A 19222-nucleotide genomic window follows, 5' to 3' on the forward strand; every position below is an offset into this window, starting at 1 on the left:
GGAAACAGGAATGAGAGATAAGAAAAAAATCTAAGTACCGAGAGGAAAATAGAGCTCGAATCCATAGCATTCTCCACGCACCCACCATTCATTAGCAGCGACCTTACCACACATCATTACCACCAACCATTTCACTCGAATCTGTAGCTTTGCTACCTTCGCAACTAGAGGCAATGAAGATATTCTTCCTTTATTTCTCTTTCTTGGCATCAATAACAAAAAGAACCATAGGTGCACCAACCAAGGCAGAGATTGGAGATACTACGATTGGAGTGCAGTGACCATACCCGAGATAGATCTGAACCGACGGTTGCGGAGAATAGAATAGGTACAACGGAAAATCATGGGAATAACGAGAGGGTACGTAGGGAACATGGCTGACCAAGCTCCTTTTTCTAACGATTGCAAAAATTGGCCGGTGTTCTTCCCAACTGCTCCAATAAACGTGCCTACACCCCATTCCGTCTAGAAAATGATATGATTGACCGATAGTACTTATGAAACCCGGCACTGAACTAAGGGTTTGATTTGCGACCTCCTGAACTGTTCGCATTGCTCTCTTCGGTTCAAGGCTATGATGAAAGTTCAGATCGCCTTCCTAACGTACGGAATACGGAATTTAGTCGATGCTAAACCTCTGTTCTAGCTGAGACTAACGGCACAGATTTCTAGTGCTATAACAGAAACTGCCCTTAACGCGCAAATGAAAGCCCTCACAACACTCTTTACCTGCAACTGCTCCCGCTTATGGTAGTAGATAAACAGGTGGTGGACATGTATCTGCAGCCTCTGCTGCTGGTAGATTGACTGTTTTATATGGACTGAAAAAAAACGGAGGGTAGTGCTTGAGAATGCTACTCTATTCCTGGAATTAGCCATCCCCTTCTTTGACTATTCGACCTGCTCCTCGAAGCAAGGAAGGGAATGAAGATGGCATTGAATGCCCTTTCCGCAAGAAGGATAGGAGTTGGCTTACCGCATCTACCTTCTCATCGCGGGATAAGGGCTGGGGCGTTAACTTAAGTAATAAAGCTGCTGGAGCGGCTGCCTTCGTTGATTCCCCACGAAGGAATCGGAATATCGCTACTTCCCCTTACTGCCCTAAGCGGGGGAGATGGATTAAAAACCTTGTGTGAAGGAAAGGCTGTCAAAGTCGTTGACCATTAATCCGGTTGAAGGACAAATGGACAGTGAATCAACGGAATCGAGTTGTTCTAAGGATTCGGATTCGGCAGTCGAGACATCTATATCTATGGAATTTCAAAAGAGAGAAAAGGATCCGAATCCGACCCGAGGACGAGCTCAAACCTTAGGGTTTGAAAATAAGAAGTAAAGCTCTCGTTTACTTCAATCAAAAAAGGTAGGTCATAACACAGATTGAATTAGACCTTACTCAATCACTCATCGCTGGAAAAAGTAGAGCGATTTCCTCGCAAAAAAAGCACGAGCGAGATATTCTTCCTTAACAGGGATCTCAATTGCGGGAAGAAGTACAAAGGGCAAAGGCAGAAGTGGAAGGGTCAAACTCCTCTATCGGGGAAAGACAGGAAGGATAAAAGTGTAAAATCACTTGTTTGAAACATCTAAAAAATAGAAATGGCTATTAGAAGTTGTATTTTTGGTGGTCATAGGGAAGGAATCAGAAAAGAGGGAAGCGCTCTCAAGGTAGAATCAGTTCCAGGCAAGTATGTCCATTGAAAGGAAAGAGTCCCTAAACAAAACAGACAGGTTTTCAGCAAATAAGACGGGTCCTGGTCTTCGGCAACAAAAGAAGCCGAAGCGAGAGCTCGATCAAAGAACCTTTATAGATCCTCATCATCCTCAGGTTCTGGATACACAGCGAGAAGGGAATCTTCCTGTTCGAATGGAAGATTTTCGAAAGAGAGGGGAGAAATCAATCACATGCGTGAGCGGATCGAGCTATTATATAATAAGTAACGGCTGAAAAAGCTATTCTTGGTAGATCCACTTGTCAAGGCGCGGAAAGCCGTGTTCCTTCTCAGCTCACGCTTTCCTGATTGATTTGAAAGACCCTACACACCACCGTATCCTTGGCTTTCTTCCCACTTTCAAAGAACTTGCTATCATTCTTTCGATTCTATCTCCTCGCTTTAGGTCTTATGCTTCTTATTAAAGGGGTTATGCCACTCCGAGTCCATCAGTGTTGAAGGAATGGACAGAGACAGGCAAACACAAAGTACTGATTTGACTACCGATAGAGAGCAGAGCTAGAGACAAGATGCCTAGGACCTGGAGGAGATCCATAAGAACCAAGTCGTGGAGAAGATAGCCTCAAACTGGAGATAATAAACCTAACTCTCCGTGCTTTAATCGAGAATGGATACAGGGTCGTTGAGCGAAACCTTTATTAGGGGGTAGACCTACCTTGTTTTGTTGACTTATTGCTTTCCAGCAAAGCGTGCCGGCCCTATCTCTAAAGCACCAAACTTCCACATTTTAGGAGATGCCCTATCTTCCCTTAAAGAGCCAGCTTATTGAATAGAGCTGTCACTCCTTACCTTACCTAAGACCCCTTCGGGATATCTTTTGAAAACCTTTTCTCTGAAAAGAAAAGATGTTTGCGATCCCTTGCCCGCTCGATTAAAGAAAGTGGGATCTGGCCTTGCATTTTTTAGATAGGGCTCCCTCACGGCATTCTTGCTCTTGCATTTGAAAGTCGAATCAGGATTCCATCTAGAGAAAGGTTCCGAATGGAACTAGTGAATGTGTATGCCGAACGTAGGCAGGTATACCTGACCTTTGATATTAAGCTATGATCTCTCTTCTCTCTCTTGAAGTTCCCACAAAACGACTCTGAACCTAAGACCGGGTTGTGGGATGTCTTTTGATATTCTAAACTAAGAAAAACGCAATTGGATTTCTTTTTATATACCTATGATAGGAAATGAAAGAAAAGGTCGAGCTTAAGCCGATTCCATTGCGGAAATAAAAGAGGCTCTCCCATTCCCACCTGATACGTCAAAAGCAATTGACTAATAAGGGGAACCAACCAGTCGAATTCGATTGATTATGTCACTCCGCATTACTATAAAAGGGCAGCAGCTTTCTACTAAAATGGGCTTTGGCACTCCTTCCGCTATTACTCGAAATAATAATAATAGTGAAAGGGCAGTCGAATTTGTGACTACGTCAAAGGCTCGTTTCACTCGAATTTAAAGGCTGTAACTCCTACTTATTTCTATTAATTAAAGCTTGCCCATGGCTGCTTTCTTCCCATTCTTTCTTCATTCCACTAATCTAATGGTTTCATTCTCCCATCGAGAGGTTATGATACTAGCAAGAGTCCTATTCTTCTCCTCTCGATCCTACCTTGGGTTATGTTTGACAGGGATGGTCAGTGAACTTCTATTGGTTTCAAAGGAGGATAGAGATCCATTGGGGAAGGCTCGAAAGGTTATTCGATATCAAGGTTGACCCTCGACGCGCCGCAGCCACTATTTTTACTCCTTTTATGCAATTATGAACGAAACTTTCTCGATTCCAATGCAACTTATCCTTTTGGAGTTGACGTAACAAACTACGCGAGCCTCCTGATGAAGCCAACAGAAATCCTATCTGAATACTAAAAATAAAAGGCAATTTCATTATGGTGGTATACCAGCCGCCAGTTCTGGAACTTCCAGTTCCAATCGGAGCATATAGATCCGTAAATGGATTTGTATGTATAGCCACTTCAGTCGTGCTCCTCGTTTCTCGAATGGAAAAAAAGTATCTTCTTTCTGGGAACATGCTAAACCAGAAATTCTTATGTTCGTGATTCTTCATCCACCGATGCAGAAAATCTTCCAGTTTTCCATTCTCATATGAGGCAGGAAAGTTTATGGGCAACAAGTCGGCACGAAGTGATTCATCATGTTCAAACATGAACCTTTCGCTCGTTGGGGACGGTTTATAAATCATCAAATTCCCACAAATGGAATGAGAAGTGGGTCCATGTAAATGATCGAGACCTCGCAAACAACAACGTTCCTTCCCCATATGGAGTTCGGGACCCAAAGGCAATCGTTGAGTGAACTGTATCTTATTCGTATTAGTTGACCTAAGCCGCACCATTATTGCAGGGGTGGGGCTCGGCCTCCGAACCATACGTGGGACGAGTTTCTGCCTCATACAGCTCGGGCCGAAGACCGGGGAAGTTGAGGAGAGATGGGGAGACCCAACTGCTGCCGGTCGGGACGGACAGGAAAGGGGGCGGGGATAAGCTTGTGAAGAAGCAAGCTTATTGCCCCACCCCCCAAAAACAAACCGAACCCAGCAAGAAAACGTATCCGCTTTAGCAACAAAGCGCTCATCCCTTGCTTGCTGCTTCGCGTTCTTTCTATTCCATCCCAGTCCATTCCGGGATAGGCGGCTAATATAATATGTGCACTAGTCGTCGTCTGACCAATCGGCCCGGACACCAGACCGCTTGTGCCCGCCCATTCTGTCTCGCCCTAAATGGAATGGCTCTCTTAGTTACGCTGTGCCCCGACCCGAGTCCCCACGTCCGCTTTTATCCGCCCGCAACCCGGCCAACACAACATTAGGGCCATCCCCCCCATTCTATGCTGACCCGGGCCGGGGCTCGCTTTTTGGGAAGCCCGTTCCAACCGCGCTCACGGCCCAGCTGGCCTGCCAGCGGTACTGGGAATTCTCCCGTTCCCTGGTCAAAAAAGGGTTGGTTGGATGCGGGATCTACTCCACGAGGAGCGGTACGGACGTAGATGATATCATCACGACCTCTCTTTGCGTACCGCTAGGGATGCTTAACGCCACTTCGCCAACTCGCATTACCTGCGCTTTCGTGTCTCTCAGTGTGGTCAACACTGGGTGTTTCCGAGCAGCGAGGCTTACACCCATTCGCATTAATTCATCCAAAGTTCCTTACCCTTATGCACGAATTTTGGAATAAGCCATCTTCCTATCAAGGTTAAGGAGTCAACTGAGCATCTCAGCGGCGGGATTGAATACCCGGATCGAATCAGAGTTCACGCCGCCCGCCCTGAACAAATAGAATAGGAGGCGTGGGCCACAGGTCGCACATAAGCCATCGGGTCGCACGACAGAAGAACACCCAACATAAAGATGCACACTCCTCCATGTGAAATAGAAAGATTCATCTTCACTTTTTTGTAGTAGTCGTGACCAACAGCCATCAGCAGTCGGCTCGTTGGTAAGGCGAGAGCTTCAAGCCCGCTTTCTGGTGGCACACCCCCCAAACAAGCACCACTCGACGAGGGGGGGGGGGCGGGGAAAGCTACAGGCCCAAAACCTTCGACCCTTCTTTCTATATGGGGGTGCCCGGGGCACCTCATCTTGTCATTTTGTTGCTCATTCCCCTTAGGCCGAAGTGTTTGGCCTTTACTTCGGAGCGCCCGCTCACGCTTCGCTGACCTATCGCGTGGTAAAGAGAAGAGAGTACGAAAGAATTGTAAACAGAGCAGACCGCAGAAAGATTCTAAATATGACAAGTCCCCCATGGATTCGATAATAAGGAAATGAAGAACGGGAACGAAACAAAATAAAGCATTTCTAGCGGATGAGCTTCTCTCCATTTTGTCTGGTAATAGAATAGGGCGGCTTGCTTTGACCAACACTCCACTTTTAGCTCTGTCCATGGAGCGTATGAATTTCCTTAAATGTAGATAGACCAAAAAAGGGAATAAAGGGATAGGAATAGGAATTATAGTACCATTGGAAGAAGAGGCACCAGTGGGAACATCTCTACTGACGAACCATTTCAATAGTACGGGTGCTGCCGTGCCACGGGGCACGACCATGGAAGTAATGAAAAAGAAGAAGTTCTGTAGTTGGACCATCTGCTCTATCCGTTCGATTTGAGCTTCTCCAGAGAAGATGAGACGCTAAAAATGAAAGTGTTCGCAACGCATACCGAAAAAGGGTACCTATGTTGCCGACCATTAATGACTAGTTCGAAGACCAGGAGCAGGGGCACGTGCCAAGAAAGATTTGTTACTTTCCCTATGGTTTTCGAACGTTTTCAATAAAACCTTCTCGTAGAAGTATTTTCACAAAGTTTTCGGTAATATTAGTAGATGCTATTCGAACCCTTCCTTTTATTAAGATTAGAATTCTTATTCTTATTATTATCTAATTATTCTTTTTTTTCATGTATATGCGTCAGACACAATCTACTAATTGATCTATATTCTGATACCCTACTATATCATAGTCTCTACTACTAGTATTTTTAATACCTCAGGAGCTCATGAGACTCTTTTAGTGAAATTCATAAGTCTCAATTCCCGAGCGATCGCACCAAAAACTCGAGTTCCATTTGGATTTCCTTCTTGATCAATGACAACCGTCATCATATCGTATTATCATACCGTTGTCACGTTTGAGTTCTTTACATGTACGTACAATTACAGCTCGTCTTACTTCTGTCTGATCTTTCTAGAGGCATTTTGGGCACTGCTTCTTTGATTACAGCAACAATAACGTCACCAATATGAGCATATCAGTGATTACCAGCTCCTAAGATTCGAATACATATCAATTCGATATCCCCACTCCGTTGTTATCCGCTACATTCAAAAGGGTCTGAGTGAGATGGATCTTGGAAGTCTGGTTTTTGATTGGATAGTGATCTCGGGTACGAGTGGTTGATCTTCGCGGGCCGTGAATGGCCATGGAAAGGAGTATTGATGTCAATATGTTCGATCGAGAAGATTGGACGATGAAAGACGGATCCTTTGTGGTTTGAATAATAGGCTGTGGTCTCGATATTGGGCTATGGGCTGATTGCTTTCTGTATGAGCCTCTTGTGATTGGGCTCTCGTGGGCGGATTACCCGATGTGTACTCATCTTCCAACAAAGAGGAGAGGACAGGGCTACTGCTGGTCCACGCATGAGAGCTCCTCTGTGTCTTTCCGGAAATTACTTCGACTCGCAAAGGTGATCCCAGCCCACAATACAATCAGTAGTTTACTTAACTGATATAAAGAGTTTCCCCTGCCTGCCCCTACTATCAATTGATAATACATAAATGATCCGGGGCTAGTGTTGGGTAGCCGGGCCCACTAGAATTCAAGTGCTTCTTATCGATTCAATACGCCCTTAACGGATCCCCGTGCTTTATCTCCATTGGGTGGAGCAAGACCCTTGTCCTATCTTTTCTTTACAGAGCAATAGAAATGATGGTTGCCCCTCGCTGCACTGACCAATGATATCTCAGAAGAGAGAAAGACTTCTATAACTTGCCAATGATATCTAGTGGGCACTACGAACTCCAGGCATACTGTACTTGACCACCCTACTTTGCTTTGTCCCTATTAGGCGAAATCAATACTTACTTTCAATTGGTAGAGAGGAAGAAGAGAACTGACACTAGTAATAGGTTGATGACTTCTCTTAAAAGAACTGACACTAGTAATAGGTTGATGACTTCTCTGACTTAATAGCTGGCCGACTTCTCTTCATGGATCACCGTTCTATATAGTTAGGCGCAGCATCGCGTTTAACCACCTATCCCTATTCCCTCAATCGATACCGTCCAACTATCCTTTTATTGGGACAGCAGCATACTTCTCGTTAGGGACAATAGTTCCTATACTTAACTAACCTCTGTGCGCAATCACTGTTTGACACATCATTCTTTCAGCTTTTCGTTCTTGACGACTCTGTTTGACGGAGCCTGACCTTGAACTAGCTTTTTGCAACACAAACCACTATCTTTACTTTCCTTTAGCAATAGTATCTAACTATCAATTCATAAGAGTCAAACGGGTGGGTCCATCCCATCTATCGACAGGTCCTGATACCGGATCTGGGAAACAAGCAATACTCGCCGCAATTCCTTAATGAAAAAAGACCTATCTTCTCTTGAAAGACTGTCCTTTCCTCGCTTGTTATTGTGATATCAATGAAAGAAAGCTGGATACTAACTTCTTCCCAAGAGCTCTATCAGCCCTGAATTCCTTAGCCATACGACTCTTCCTTAGTTTCCTAATGCTGGTGGCCCTAGCTAGTGGTGAGACGGGGCATATACTATTCTCGGTCTTATAACGAAGAGGTTGCCTAGTTTGAACCGAACACTGTACTTGATCTCTCGTCCTATCACAAACAAGTCTCTTCCCCCGAGTCCTAGTAGACTAGTCCAAGTAGTCCGGGACAATAGCGTCCCGTCTCTTCGCTGACCCCTGGCACACAATCACTATAAGACAAAGCAAGACAAACCTCTCTTATCCTTCTCGGCTAGAAGTTACAAGTTTCCTGTTCCGGTTTCGGCTTGAGGGAAGTGCCTGAAATCGATTCAATTCTTATCTCCGATTTCGAACTCCGGCTGGATTCTTATGACCAAGAGCTATTTTCTTGGTCAGAAGAATGGAAGGACAACGAGAAGATGGTTCGGTTGCTCCTGCTGGAATATTCCATTTATTTAATACTCCGACTCGCGTAACCCCGAATGGCAATGTTGTTATTGCGGTTGGTCAGATCAATAAGACAACAAGGGAGTCAGAATATTCTGATAATAGCAAACAGGGCTTTGGAATCTATGGAAGGAGCCTTCAATGCTTCTCCAGTGTCAACCATTAGTCGATAACAGAATGAAATGCCACAATTAAGTTGAAAAAGAGAGTCATTAAAAAGAGGCATGCTTGAAAAAGAGTACAGATAATATGTTATGGATGTGAGGAGCCTCACCCAGTACTTTTCTTACTAAACTAAAAAACTCTACTCTCCTTTCACAGCCAACCCACCCATTGCTTTTTCGAGCTCGATAAAAAGGAAAGTTCACGTGCCAATCCTTACCATTGGTAACTGTAATTACCAAGCCTAATCTTTCACTGAATACCGAGTAAAGCAAGCAAGAAAGAGGGAAGGAGCAGCTGTTTTCGAGCTAGGATCGATCCCTTTTTCATCCACTTCTCGCTATTTTTAATTCTACTTGAATTAGTTCTTCCTAAGTTTAGTGAGGTGAGTACTGCATCCATAACTAGAGGACTTGCTTTTCTGCTTGGCTCCCAGGGGAAGTTGGATTGGATAAGAGGAATTGAAGCGCAAGGAAGGCAGTCGGTATTCAAACAACTATTCAGAGTTCCCAACTCTGGGTAAAGGAAATCTGTACTTGACGACTGAACCAAATCCTTTGCCTTTATTTATTCTATTATTTTTATATAGATCAGGTGAAAACAAAACAAAAATACTACTACGTTGGGACAATGACCCACCTTTCTCTGCTCAACCTGTCATCTTCTCTCCTCGCTCCCTGGGACAAATAAGACTATTTATTAAGTGATAAACAAGAGAAACTAGTGATATTATCTAAGCTTCTGGCCATGTCTGATTGGCATTCAAGTCTGCCTTCCATTGCTTGAAAAGGCCTAGCACCGTAAGTAGCAATTGGCTATGTCCAAACTCAAACGTCGTATTTTATCTAAGCACAGGAGTCGTAATAAGGAAAGAAGACATAAGAATGGGAAGTATCCGCTAGTTATAACGTAGTATAAAGAGAGCTATTTCATGGATCTTGGTCACAATAAAAAGAATCCAATAATGATCTATCAACTAAATGAGTTTATTATATAATCCCGTATCTTCAAGGTTGTTAAGATGATTTAGTAGATGTGTCGGTATTGTTTTCATCTGCCGTTGGGAGTGACTGCTTTGCTAATCTATCCTTTTATCCTTCTTTTCGGAGACAAGCACATATTACCGTAACCTAGTGATTAATATATCCTGTTGGTACTACTTCGTCGAGCAATCAATCCTTTTTCCATTCTTGTTCTGAGGTTGTCGGCTTCCTCCGATGGCACCACTTGTACTCTCTGTCGGAATCTGTAGACATAGTTTCTGGGCGTCTTTAAAAACTGATCGACATAGTTGTCACACACAAACCTGCGCAACGGCTTTGGAGTAAAAGAATCTCCTGCCCGGTCACACACATCATCTCGAGCGCGGAATCTACTACTCTAACAAGATACTCGGCTCGGGTAAATCATGCTTTCGTTATGCGAGGAAAGTGAAAGGAAAGAGGGAAAGGGAGACACTGGGCAATCCGGAATCGATGAAATCACTGTTTTTTCGCCTTGTAATATGTCCGGTTACATTCCAAAGATGAATCAGACCAGGAGATAGATAAGCGCTATGGCGGACACATGGAATAAGAATTTGAAAAGTAATGATCAACTTTATGGATCCATAGGTAGATTCACTTGTGAAGCTATGGGATGGGACAAGATTCAAAAGTACCAAAAGTAAGTTAAGTGGGACGCTGAGTTCATTGCTGCGATCGAGGGTCCAAAGCTTTGGGAGAAGAGGGGATCTGTACCTTCATCTGAAAACTATTCGCCGGTTGTCCGCATTCCTCTCCTCGAGCGAAAGGTGTTCCCACGCAATCGCTATCGCTGTTCCTACGACGTAGTCAATACGCATTGGAATAATGGCATCCCCTCCACCATAGTAAGAAGTAACGGGTCTACGCCCTGCTTCCTTGTTCGGTTCTGGTTACGGGAACGGTTGACTTTCGAAATAAAATACCCTTCTTCCCTGTTTTGCAAATTCACCTAGAGCTAGCGAACCGAGTCCGTTTCCTAAGGACGAGCGATGAAGAGCTTTTTAGAATTAAATATTGGTCTACGCCCTCCTTTGATGCCCAGAGGAAGAAAAGCGAAGGCAAAGCAATGGCATGGGCATGAAAGGCTACGTAAATAAGTACTTCCCTGAAAGAAAGGGGGCAGTCTAAGGCGGGACCTATCCACTACTTGTGAAGTAATAGAAGAGAGGATTTCTCGTATCTAGCGGAAGTACCACTACCAATGCTAGGCTCCGTAGAAAGGACATCGGCTCCTACGCATCCTACGCATTAGCGAACCTACGATAAATGAAATACGAATTATTAGCGCTATTAGGGACGAGCTCCTGCTTCCTCGGTTTCCTATCCGATCAGAAATCCTATCCTTGCTAAAACCAATCCAATCCACGAAAAGCATCGTATTGTAACACTTGTTAAAAAACAAAAAGTGTTGTGAATTCGATTGAGTTCGAAAGCACATTCCCTTGCTAGAGATATTCCTTTTATTCATCCCGGATTGTGTGAATGCGTTCACACCTATCCCGAGTGGGTATAGTTACGTGGTTAAGTAATCCCTTCCTATGCGAGGTTCATTGTATGAGAGAACATAAGGAAAGGCTTGATACATCCATGTCTAGCTCATGTCGATCTTCGTGTCATTTTTCTTTCATTAGCTCAGTAGGATAGTCCACGTTGCTAGGATGTGTGGGTCTAGTCAGGTCGTGACCCTCGATCAAACCATCCTAGCAATGCCCTCTTCTCAAAACAGGCGTTCGATGTACGGATCATCGCCGCTTGTCTTTGGGGGTGGGATTTTGGAATTGGAAATTGGAATTGGAAGGTTTGACAGCGCGGCAAATAAGTAAATCTCTTCGACATAGCTGAAGAGAAATCGAGATTGTGTGTTTGGAGAGGTGTAGATTGTAGATTCCAGCCGAGAAGACCAAGAAAAGATAAGGATAAAGAATGTCATATATCTCAGGAGCTAGATCACTTCCCGATGAACAAGTCAGAATTGCCTCAACAAAAATGGATGGAATTGGACCGAAAAAAGCCATTCAGCTTCGTTATCGATTAGGTATCAGTGGGAACATCAAGATGAATGAGTTAACTAAGTATCAGATCGACCAAATTGAACAAATGATAGCTCAAGATCATGTTGTTCATTGGGAATTGAAGAGGGGAGAACGAGCAGACATCGAACGATTAATTTCTATTTCTCGTTATCGTGGAATTCGTCATCAAGATGGATCGCCCTTACGCGGTCAACGAACTCATACTAATGCAAGGACTGCTCGCAAGCAAATTCGGAAATGAAAGAAGGCTACCGAAAGAACAAGCAACGGATTTCGCGCTCATCCCTTGCTAAAGCGCATACGTTTTCTTGCTCCTTGGTACTTGTCTGATCAATCACACTGTTCATTAGTTCACTTGATTTTTCGTTCGATGTCTTGAACCGCTTACTAATCACGTATACGTATAGTAGGCCCCCTTCGCCACTCCACGTCTGGCCCGTCTTGGTCTCGCTCACTTCGCCCGCCTATCGTATCGGCTCGGCTTCGTCCGTCAAGCGACAGCTTCTGCCTCTGACGGCTTCACTATCGCTCATGACTGGTAGTAGTTGTCTCTATGTAGTAGTCGGCCTTTGTTAAGCTTCGCCAGAAGCGACTAGTCGCTTCCCGAATGCCTCTTTCTTGTACTAATTAATGTGTATGGTCTAGTCTTTCCAATGCCTCCTTCCTTGCCGCCAACGCACGCTAGATGGAGAGTAAGCAAGCTACCTTGCTTGCATTGCATTCGTTAAACGGTAGCTTCCGCGCCCTTCCTGCCTGCTTCAATTGATGTGAATGATCGTGTCTTCGACATCAATTTCAGTCTGATTAGATATGTCATTGAAACAAATCTGTTTTGTCTCTGTTTTCTTTTCGGATGATGAGGATGAGCCAGCCGATCCTAACATAATTTTGGAGGAGCCGGACGACGAAGCCTCAAAATCAGATAAAGTTGTCTCCGACGCGACCGGACTTCCACTAGATTTTTATAGGGGTCAGGAGGGAAAAGATATGCTGTTTTCTATCAGTCCCAAGCGGATACTCCCCAGCTTCCACGGTCCGCTTACCGAGGAAGAGATGCGGGAGGACCCAGGGCCAGAGCAAGTTGGGTTGGGGTATAGAGCCGTAAGCGCGGTGGGGGTGACAGAGGATGTGCTCGTACGGTTCATAGTTGGGTATGATATTCTCGTGGATTGTTGGGAACGTCCTCTATATTCGAAATATGCCTTTCTAGGAGCATTACGATCTGCAGCTCAAATGGTCCCTTATGAAGTCTCTATTGGTCTTATTCTTATTGTGCGCCTTGTGAGCACGTTTGGATCCGCGAAGGCAATCGCTCGGATCTTCCCCTAACCCAACCCGGGAACGGACCGGAGGGAACCGCAGCATGAGGAATGTCCGCGTCTCGTCGCAAGGCTCATTTTGAGTTTTGGGTCATAGGGCGGGCAGTGCAGTCCGGGGCACAAGGGTCCTGGTACTACCCAGGTGCGAAGAACCCCGGAGGCGACTGCAATGAGCAAAAATGTAACTCACCGGCCTAAACGACGAGCAAACACTCGAACGTGAGAGCAAGGGATCACCCAACGAATGGACGAGCTCCAAGGAGGGAGGAGAGAGGGAGGCAAGAACCATGCTTTCAGAGAAGTGGCGGTCCGAATCCACTCTGACAAAATAAAATAACAGACTAAGCCGTGCCGTAAGGGGGGCATTCTCCACACGGGACGGGGCCAAGGCCTTCATGTATGGGTGACAGATCGGCCATAGGAGTACTCCGGGATATACACCAGGGCAACTAATGTCGAGCATACGATGATGCCGCCCGTTTTCATTTCGTGAAAGTCCCCGGCAGAGGAAAGGGCTGTAGGTGATGGCGCGTTCTGCTTCTTAGGGCGATGAAATCGTTCCTATGGGATCGTGCGTGGCAGCTGGTATAGATGATGATGAAAGGCGGGCCGCTTGAACCGGGACCTATTCTCATAATAGGCAGCAAGCAAAGCTAAATAGGAAAGGGGGCGACTGATGACTGCCTTTTTCGTCAGAAATCCAAAAGGGTGGAATGTGGAGCTAATATGGCTGGCTACAAGTATAGCCAAAGAAAGATGAGACGAGACGGACTGTCAGAGGACGGAGCGGGAATACCAGGGGAAAGCCCGCCCCCGCTAGCTAACATAGATATCTATTCTCGGTGCGCATATTCGAGATTTAGAATCTCTTTCCGACCAGGCCAGGCCGAATCGGGCCACCACTTGGGATGGGAATGGCTCAGCCCACATGCATCATTTGATGAAAGCACTCCAGTCCAGTCGCCTCCGATCAGTGGCTTGTCAACCACCGGACCGTAGCTCCTCACGAAATGCCCCTGCATTGGGGCAACACAGCACATGACTAGTTCGCTCAAGGACCACACCCTCTCGAGAGCAGGATGCCGGCCGAGATGGAGCGCCAACCTAGACTTTCCTTGGGCTTGCCTTGCCCCAACATCTAAATAAAGGGCGGGCGCCGAAAAGGAAGCAGTGACGCCTTTTCGACGAAAGCTTAGCTTGGTAGGCGCAGCTTACTCACCCTACTCCCTTAGACAATGCAATGCTCTGAACACGAAATTTTGCAGTTCAGCCCTCTTCTCCCATGCAGAGTCGCAGGCAGCGCCTCGGATAAAAGCACAGACGAGCCACATGCAGGGAAACTTGCACGTGTGGTTCTGGCCGGGGACCCCGGTATACTGTACTAATATGTGTAGGTCCCTGTAATTCGAGTGAGATTGTCATGGCGCAAAAGCAGATATGGTCCGGTATTCCCTTGTTCCCCGTATTGGCTATGTTCCTTATTCCTCGTCTAGCAGAAACTAATCGAGCTCCGTCTGATCTCCCAGAAGCGGAAGCTGAATTAGTTGCACGCTATAATGTAGAATATGCGCGGGATGCGATCCTTAATAGTTCACTGTTGGCGGAAGCCAATGTCTCGGGGACTCATTCTGACTTAAACAAGGGGTGGGTCTTTACCAACTTCCAAATCCAAGATTTAGGGAAAAAAAAGAGGGGCAGGGCACTCTTCATTCTTCATTCGAAACTCATGAATGTCGGGTCGGAGGTTTTTTCCTTGTTATCAAAAAGGGGAGTTGGGTAAAGCAAACTCCCTCCTTGGACGAGCACGGGGCTTAGTCAAGTAGAACCGGGTTGCGCTGCTTGATGCTCCGATCGAAAACAAATCAGTGGGGCCATGCCGGTACGACAGAATATGCGTTAGAAAGGTCAATCCCTCCCCCCTTTTTGATTTTTTTAATGAAAAACCGGGCCGAACTTCTAAAAAGCAGCCCACCCGCTTCCATAGAACAATATCGCGGCAACGTAGACCTAAGTGGATTTATTGGATCCTGGGGAACCATCACAAGTACGGCCGGCCTATAGAACGAGAATGCCGTGTCGTCCAGCGGAGCTTAGAAGAAGGTGACTCGGAGCCTAAGGAAGGTGACTCGCGCAGACAGCTGACTCCTTTTCAATAGAAAGGAATAGCCAAACCTACCCAGCTGGCTGGTCAATCTCAGTGATCTTATCGGCCGGCAAAGCAGAGACGGACGACCACGGTGCCGACCTTACCAGCACCGTAGGTTTACTAATCAATGAAGCCCCTCAACCTACTATCTTTTCTTACAAACTCAACCAAGCCTAACCAAACCCCATGCTCACGACATGTTCTTGATATTGATTGAGTTGGAGGGAGTCAGAGACTACCACGGAATCCTTCCATAGTCACCCCGGTGACCTTCGTCACCAAAGCGTCACGATAGTTTCCAAGACCCCTCATATAATCTCCAGTGGGGATCAGTCGGAGCACGTAGGAATGCCGACCGCTACATAAGCCACGTCTGGCTGAGGCGAGCAGCAAGCGGGGGAGAGTATTTTGAAGTACAAGAACGTTGGGGTGGGACGCTAGTACTTAAACTAGGGTTGCTTCTTAGCGCTAATCTTGCGTTTTTCAGCAGTTAGTTGTAGCGCGCCTTCCCTCCTTCTCTCATTTCGGAAAGATTTGGCAGTATTTTCTTATGATGACCTGGTCGAGAGAGTACGAAACATCGGTGTAAAAGATTGAGTGGGATGGTTATAGTAAGGGGCGAACCAAGTGCTTGCACGAAGAAGCGAATCAATCAGAATGGAGACAAGGAAAGGAGGAGAGGCGAAACTCAACAAAAAAGGAAAAGGGAACTCGACCGACTATCATGAGCGAAGCGAGGGAATTCCTTCTGATTGGATCCCTTAGGAGAGAGACAGAAGGTATTATGAAATAGAATCAGATCTTTGACGATCCAGTATTAGCTAGCAAGTGTATGGACTCAGACTTTGATGACTCCCTAGTGGCCAGGGAAGCGTTAGCTTCACCCTTTGAACGTCTCATTTACTCTCTCTAGCTCTCGACTTTACGTATAGGAATTTCAGGTACATTGGTCGATGAAAGTGAACATCTATCTTATCTTATCTTACGCCACTTACTCTAGTTTTACTTTGTGGAAGACGTCCGATTGAATGATCTCCAGTGGGTTCTATTACCATGTGTACCCAGGCCTGCTTCCTTCTTTTTTACCAGCCTCTCTGCTTCTGTCAGTATAGAGGAAAGTCTTCAATCCCTTGAGAGAAATCAAAAAATGGCCAATAAAAGATACCTAGCATGACACATCAGCTACGCCATCTGAGCCTGTCCACTTGCTAGTCAGGAAAAATAACCGCTCCGTTCCGTGGGCTTCTTTCGCTGCTCTCTTCACGCTCGCTTTACGAGTGCAACCAAGTTCAATAAACTGTTCATGCTAATTCATAGACTATGCTGGTTTCTATCTAAGAGTCCTGTGAGACGCTTCCTTCTCATACACATCTGAAGCAACGTTTGATCATCCGCATTAGAGAGTTTTGCAGGTCCTTGAGAGAACGTTATCCAGTCAGTTATGACTTGACCATGGTCTGAGGTGAAATTGGTCCTGGTCCATAAAACGAAAGGTGCTGGGCAAGCGCAGATAAGTCGTCTGAAGGGGAGTTCCATAGGAATGTTCAACTTCGATCAACCTTGGTTTGGTCCCATGCCTAAAAAAGAAATAAGGTCCAAAACAAAATAGGGGTGATATAACCCACTGCTCGCCTAAGAATGTACTGACGTAATCCCTACTATGGCTTCCCGAAGGATCCAGCTGCTAAGAGGGTCCGAGCCATAACGGATTGATGTGACCGTAGCGGCGACTGGAATCGATCTGAATGAGGCAGTTATGGGACTTTTCTTATATAACAATATATATGGAGGAAGGATTCAAAAAAGGTGGGGGTCAAGGTGTATAATACGAGCACCACTTTCAGGCAATGAGCTAGCTTAACCCTGATTGCTTAAGGTTTAATACAGTCATGTTGGATCTGCTACTAAGAAAGGAAGAGAAAGACTGATTGCGACAGCTCAACCGGATGAGACATCTCTTATTTACAGAACTGTGCCAACGTGTGCCTACATTGTTTGATTTACCGGTTCCGGGTATTGGATTTTGGAATAGAAAGAATGAAACTAGTACCAGCTTATTGCCAACCGTGCTTTCTACCAACTCCGCCAACCCCAGACGGGAATATTGATTGCGATTTAGCCGCACCTGAGCCCGCAACTGCTGCCTCTACTCCGCCTACTTCTTGTGCCGACTTCGCCAGCCTCGCGGGGTACCGATTTCCTCCTGCTTTGTGTGCGTGCCATTGACTCCTTTAATGGGTCGAAACCTACTTAGTTCTCATTTTTATTTCGTCTATACAAGAAAAGAAGGATTTGTGTTTAGCAAGACAGAGAATTGAATAAGTAAAAATAAAGTAGTGTGTACCCTTTACCGAAAAGCAAATATGACAGATAGGGTACGACATATTGCTTATTCCTGATTGATCTAGTTGACGACAGTTGCCTTGTTGGACCGATTGTGGATTGGAATAGAAGTTTCTTATATACAGATATTCGTGTTTACTGATTTCGCATACTGGGAATGGAACTTGATGTAACCCATTGGAAACTCTCTTTGAGACTCATTATCTGTTATATACGACAGGCTAATTAAGTCCTTAAATTTAAGAAAGGAGTCTTTCCTTACTTCCTTACACAAAACTGTTATGTTGTTATGCTGCTCGTGCAATCAAAACTTAGAATAGAAGAAAAAGAGTTCCCTCGGGACCCATCCTCTTCTCCTTCGCTTGTGTGACTATCATGAGAAGAATTCCATTCCAAGAAGTCAAATAACAAGAAAAAGAAACGAGGTCAAGATCCGTTGTTACCAGTACCGACGAAATGGAGAAAGTGTCCTCCGGGAACGCAATCTACTACATTAGTTGGTGTAGCCAAAGAAGAGGATATCCCCTTTTTTGACCCATTGGTCTTCAGACCAGACCCATACCATAGCTACAAACACTTTTGAGTCGGAGGAGACTGGCCAGATCGCCTTCTTGAGGCTCTCTGGGCTTATCGGACGTCAATCTGTATAGCCACTGGTCCCCTTCTCCTTAGTCGTTGGCATGGACGCCATTCTTCCCAGTGAACTCGACGATTCCTTCCCTGCGCGTTCTGCTCGACGACGATATGACTGATAATCAGAAGCGAGAGGCTCTCGAAACTTGACCTCCTCGATTCGATCGATGGGAGAAAAAAAAGGTTACGAGCGGCAGAGCACGCACAAGTCTATCAACGTCAACTCAGCCGCGCTTTGGACCGATCCTACGAATAAGAGGCATTAACAAAGCATTTATGAGACACCATACTTTCAATAGGCAAGGGCCAGCCCGAAGATCAACGGGATCTTTCTCCAAGCTAAGTTTCTACCCCCGAGGGAACCGGCCACGATGCGTGGGGGTATCGGTGCTGATAAACTCGTCTCCGCTCATCTTACCTGGAAATGGAAATAAATTCTGGTAGATTACCTACCTCATCTGAGATGAAGGAATTTCCTACTTAAGATTCATATGCCTATTTTGCTGTTGATGTGGAGGAATTGGTACTAGCCTACTCGATATGTTCCTTGCCTGGTTCGCTATAGGAAGTGCTTTCAGCAAATGAGGAGGGGAATATTCATAGGTATGAATCTTCCGTCAATGGTTAAGGTTGAAGTGAAGGCAAACCTTCTTTGAATTTTGATGCCTAATTATTTAGCTCTGGTATTGAGAAAGAAACCATTCATACGGCCAGGTCACAGGAATGCTTCTTCGGCTTACAATTCCGAGTCAACAACCGTAACTCGAGCACTTAGCCTTAGCTCTTGCTCTTTCCTTCCTTGCAACGGGCTGCCTGTGTGCCTACTAATATTTACTTACCTCAATGGTGCGCTAACTTTAGAACGAGGATTTGCCAAATTCGTATTAGGGGGGGCTATGCAGCAATTCGACCACTGTTACTGTACTAGATATCTCAGGCTTATCCTAAAGAAATTATGGCTTCGCTTCTCTTCTTCCTGGTGATGGATATAGTCTCGATGGCTTTGCCCAAGTATGGCATAAAAGTAAAATAGGATATCCTTCAAAAGGGAATTTCATGTGTGAGCACCTTGCCTCTTTTAGGGAAGGCTATTTACCAAGTGAGTCTGCGCAGCATGCTACGAAACATAAGAATCATTTGGAATCCCATTTGCACCCGGATTCAGCT

General features: G+C 45.5%; 1 protein-coding gene and 1 pseudogene across 1 annotated transcript; both read right to left on the reverse strand.

Annotated features, from left to right (window-relative positions):
- Positions 1 to 2898: 2898 nt before the first annotated feature.
- Positions 2899 to 4860, reverse strand: LOC123397389 (annotated as a pseudogene).
- Positions 4834 to 7371, reverse strand: LOC123407863 (cytochrome c biogenesis CcmF C-terminal-like mitochondrial protein). The gene has a single exon (XM_045101101.1). It carries the CDS (start codon positions 5817 to 5819, stop codon positions 4989 to 4991), a length of 831 nt encoding a protein of 276 aa, XP_044957036.1. The 5' UTR covers positions 5820 to 7371; the 3' UTR covers positions 4834 to 4988.
- Positions 7372 to 19222: the final 11851 nt, after the last annotated feature.

Source organism: Hordeum vulgare, chromosome 1H, assembly GCF_904849725.1.
Source record: "Hordeum vulgare subsp. vulgare chromosome 1H, MorexV3_pseudomolecules_assembly, whole genome shotgun sequence".
Taxonomy (NCBI): domain Eukaryota; kingdom Viridiplantae; phylum Streptophyta; class Magnoliopsida; order Poales; family Poaceae; genus Hordeum; species Hordeum vulgare.